General features: G+C 39.8%; 1 protein-coding gene across 1 annotated transcript; it reads right to left on the bottom strand.

Annotated features, from left to right (window-relative positions):
• LOC107726053 (steroidogenic acute regulatory protein, mitochondrial) lies at nucleotides 1-4,034 on the bottom strand. The gene is made up of 7 exons (XM_016535561.1): nucleotides 3,932-4,034; nucleotides 3,715-3,822; nucleotides 2,164-2,291; nucleotides 1,796-1,954; nucleotides 1,438-1,622; nucleotides 1,089-1,182; nucleotides 1-520 (listed from the first exon to the last, which is right to left on the bottom strand). The coding sequence occupies exons 1-7, from the start codon at nucleotides 3,993-3,995 to the stop codon at nucleotides 401-403; spliced, it is 858 nt and encodes a 285-aa protein (XP_016391047.1). The 5' UTR covers nucleotides 3,996-4,034; the 3' UTR covers nucleotides 1-400.
• Nucleotides 4,035-4,566: the final 532 nt, after the last annotated feature.

The following is a 4,566-nucleotide window of genomic DNA, read 5'->3' as shown; positions in this document are numbered from 1 at the left end:
CAGAAGTATATGAGTGAATAAAAGGAAGTTCAAGCCACAAAATGGGGGTGACAGAGGAACCAGACTGAGTTTACCATCAGGTTGAAATCGAAACTTACTAAATCTCCACTGCAATGGAGGTTCCTGCTTTGTGCAATGCTGGCTCACAGTCAGACCTTTTGTGGCGTAACCTCCAGCATCCATTTTTAGTTATTATAGTTTGTGCATGTGAAAACATTCAAAATTACTTGGCTCGAACATTGAGCAGCATATTGTTTTGATGGACAATTTAACTTCTATCTGTGTGACATTTTTACAAGTGTAGGCTGAAATGGGTGTGACCGTTTTGGGTGGGATGAGCTTGGCCCTGAAAAGAGTCGCCCTTGTTATGTCATCTGTTTTTAGGGTATAAATGTGGACGTCAGCAGGCAATGGCTGCTTCCACACCACCATTTGATGCCATTCTGTGCCTGAGATGGTTTGCGAAATCCACCTGGGTTTGAGAAAGTACTCGGTTGATCACAGTTTTTGGGATCCAACCCTAGAGATGATAGAACAGGGATAAACCAGACTCAGTAAGCTTATTCGGAAGAACAGTGTGATACTAAAGTCGTTACTTACGTAGATCTTCTACATAACATCATTTAAAGCATTATCTATTATTTCAAACAATATGGGAAAAAATACTATGACCAGAAACTGTTTGACTACCAATATTCTTCAGAATGTCTTTGTTTGTGCTCAGCAAAAGAAAGAAACTCATACAGGTTTGGAACAACATGAAGGTGAGTAAATAATAAATTTTTTGGGTGAACTATCCCTTTATAGGCAAAGTGTGGATTTTTTTTAAGACAATGGAGCAAACTAAATTGCAAAAATAACTGTTTCTAACAGATTTCCTGAAAACTCCCCCAATTGGTTGGGATAAGAGATGTTTGTTGGTCTCAAACAACCAGAGAAATTTCGACTGTGCCAACAGTGCTAAGAGTGTTTAAACTTTTCAGGGAAATCAGTCTTGTAACAGCTTGCTAATAGTTATTAAACTGGAATACAATAATATATTTGTAACATCCAAGAATTTACAGCCACACACAGGACAATTCACTTACCTTAAGGTCTAAACTGAGCAACCAGGTAAATTTTGTCTTATTGGGATCTTCTGCACTTGGTCGCATCACAATACAGGTGGGTCCATTCTCAGCCCTTAGAAAGAAAGAAATATTGTAAATATAAATGTGTATATTTCAATCATAAGAACCCTCAGAATAGTTTTAACATGTTAATCGATAAGACAGTGCTAATGTATTTGGTCTTGGCTGCTGCTACATGAATAAGCACCATAACAGATCTAGACAGGTGGAGCTGGGGGAGGTGGAGGGTTTCAGAGGAACTCTGATAGCTTGCTGTAGGACACTGAACCAGGCCATATACAGGAAAGTGATTCATATTTTCACTTACCTTACAAATCCTTTCTGCTCAGGCATTCCAGGGTGCTGAGTGGACATCCCGGCCAGGAAGCACGTAGATCCCCTCCGCTTGGCACAACGGACACTTACAAAGTCTCGTGGGCCCACCACATTCCCAGGTGTTTCAGCTGAAACCTCATGTGTGATCAGAGTATCTTGACCGATCTTCTGAAGAACCTGAGAGGGACCAAAACTGTACTGAATATCAAATATCTCTACTCTGTGAGTAAGACATGAGAAGACAGGAAGTCTTTTAAAAGTGCAGACACTATAAATGCACACATTGCAGTTAGACCAACAGAAGGAAGGAAAGGAAGCTGTCAGTCAATAGATCAGTTGTTTCTACCCACTTTGACTTGTTTGACATTGGGGTTCCACTCCCCCATTTGTTCCATGTTATCCACCAGCTCCTCATATAGATAAGCTGTCTTCTGTTCCAGCATGACTTCCAACTTGAATACTTTCCCAATGTCTGGTAGTACTTTACTCATCACCTTATCACCATTGGCCTGAGAGAGAAAAACCCACATATGCATTTTTAAATGATTAATTATATAGTATATATGAATAAAAAAGGCCTCTAAAGGCCTGGGACACCAAAGTGCTGTATAAAACTGTATAATAAAATATGCACAAATACAAGGCATCTATACATGGTCTTATCAGAATGAATGATGAAATCTTATTATTATTACTACTAATTATTGATGACTCTTACACTCTCAATCTCAGTTTGCCAGCCATCCTGGTCACTGAGGATGCTGATGGACTTCTGCAAAGCTTCCTGTCCCTGCTGCACATAACACTGCTCAGCTTCACTGTACGTCTCCTCTGCAATCCGACTGCCTGTACAAAGAAACATATGAATAAACACAATCCTTTGCATAAACAAATACAAACTAGATTTCTGAATAAAATAAAGATTTCTGTGAAAATGGTGATTTTTCACTGACCCTTTCTGCAAGTTACATTGTTACGCCAGTAGGTGGCAACAAATGACTGTCTTTATAAATGAGTTACTGAATCATTCATTCAACCGATTCATTTAAAAACACTGAATCATTCAGGAACTATACAAGTGACTAACTTCTCTCCCATTGCCTCATGGGATAGTAAAGTGTCCATCAGATGCACACTTTGTAATCTTGGCAAAAGTAGTAGGTCACCCGTTTACTTTTTGCTTACTGATTTATGAATGCTAAGAATTTGGACATACTACAGATTTCATGTATTGTCCAGATTTGTGGACTTGGACTGCAATTGTGAATGAACTTGGACTTGGATGGACTCGGGTGGACTCAGGTGGACTCGTACTCGGACTTGGATATTTTGGACGCAGAAATTTTTCAGAGTACAGACGAATCCATGTCATGTGTAATATAAAATTATTTAAAAAAGTAACAACATAAAATTGATATAAAAAGACATTAATAAACGTCTCCTACTTAAACTCAATTGATTAAAAACTAGGACTCGACAAGGTGGACTCGGACCCAACACTGGTATTGCCTACCATTTAGTATGGAAGTAGGCATATTTGAACCAGGTGTGCCTCACACGTCCTGAAAAGTGAAGTTGCAGGCTCTTTGATCGCCCCCTGGTGGCTGGCTGCAGTACAGGTCATAAACCGATACCGCGGCTCCACCTCACGACACTACTGCGCAGACTCAGGCTCCAAACGAATCTCTACTGCGCAGATTCGGGCTCCAAATGACGTAATTTACTCAAGATGGCAGCGGCCATACTGAGATGCTTTGGCTTCACTTTTCTATAGTGGAAGGAATAGGAGACGCGTCGTCCATCTTTTTTTACAGTCTATGATTTGAACACAGGGGCTGTCTTTATGAGCGCCACTGATGAAAAACCACTGATTCAAGAATGAAACAAGTGACTGTGTATATGAGTGTGTAACTGAAACATTCACACAACCAATTCGTTCAAAAACACTGATTCGTTCAGGAATGAAAGACCACTACAGTGTTCCTCAGAGACGCACAATTCTGCTGTGGCTTTGTTTATAACTATTTTCAAAGGTGAAGTAAAAATAGATAAACAGTTGTCAATGCTGTGTCTACTCAACATTATCTTACTCTTTATAGATCTGTTGTAAAAAAGCAATACCACATTCTCTAATATTTAAACCAACAGCACTATTGCTCCAGTAATACAGCTTAAATGGTATACTGTATACAATAAATAAATAGCTATGACACAGAGTTGAAGTCAAAAGTGTCTCTCTTCCGTTCAAGTGGTGTAAAAGGTCTCTTACTGAGTAGGGAGCTCCTTCTCCGGATGTGGTTGATCCAGGCACTAGGTCCAGGTCCGGAAATCTTGCTCAGCTCATGATGGATTGCAATCATTGCATTCTTTCTCAGACCTGATTGTAATTGGAAAAAAATAGAAATATATACACATAAACCTCAATAAATAGTGGCATACTAATTAGAAATATTTCAGAAAACTGGATTCCTGAAACAGCACCTTACCTGTCATGTTTCTCATGTGCCTGTAGGAAATGCCAGCACACAGTTTGAACGTTGCAGGCAACATTTTAAAACTTTTCTTAACAGATGAATGAGTGACTACACGTGAAATGTGTGCACGACGAGTAAGAAGTGGAATCTGAAGAAGAGCTGGCTGCTTCTGCCCCTTTATAGCCACGTCAGACAAGGCCACATTCTCGTCACCTCACAGATAAAACACCACCATCACTCAACAGACGAGGGCTACCCTGTATGTCAAGGATGTGCAGCGAACACGACGGCCTATCTGTTACCACTGTAAACACGTTGTTACAGATAACGGCTAGTGCCTGAAGACTACCCACACAGAACACCGGTTAGTACACTTATGTTGCCTGCATTTTTTTCTTTCTTTTTCCAGTCGAAACAAACAGTACAGAGCAGCTGAACGTATCTACAGATTCTTTTAGGATATGATAAGCCAGAAACTCTCAGTATGTTACATATGTCATTCTCTCCTAGTTCCATTACAGCTTTAGGTCAGGAGGTCAAGTTTACAAAGTGAGAAATCACCAGCCAAAAATGTCCAGTATCATCATCATCATAACTCCAAGAGGTCAAATTAAAATGACATCAGTACTTGGTGACATCTAAAAAAA

Source organism: Sinocyclocheilus rhinocerous, unplaced genomic scaffold, assembly GCF_001515625.1.
Source record: "Sinocyclocheilus rhinocerous isolate Xijiao unplaced genomic scaffold, SAMN03320098_v1.1 scaffold311, whole genome shotgun sequence".
Taxonomy (NCBI): domain Eukaryota; kingdom Metazoa; phylum Chordata; class Actinopteri; order Cypriniformes; family Cyprinidae; genus Sinocyclocheilus; species Sinocyclocheilus rhinocerous.
Note: the sequence above shows the minus strand (reverse complement) of the source record. Positions and strands in the feature narration are given on the sequence as shown.

Excerpts from the sequence above, each read along its gene's own strand:
- LOC107726053 (XM_016535561.1), bottom strand. The coding sequence starts at position 3,995 with ATGTTGCCTGCAACGTTCAAACTGTGTGCTGGCATTTCCTACAGGCAC. Across the intron at positions 3,823-3,931 it reads GCACATGAGAAACATGACAG|GTCTGAGAAAGAATGCAATG; the intron begins GTAAGGTGCTGT and ends AATTACAATCAG. Across the intron at positions 2,292-3,714 it reads GAGAAGGAGCTCCCTACTCA|GCAGTCGGATTGCAGAGGAG; the intron begins GTAAGAGACCTT and ends TTCTTTGTACAG.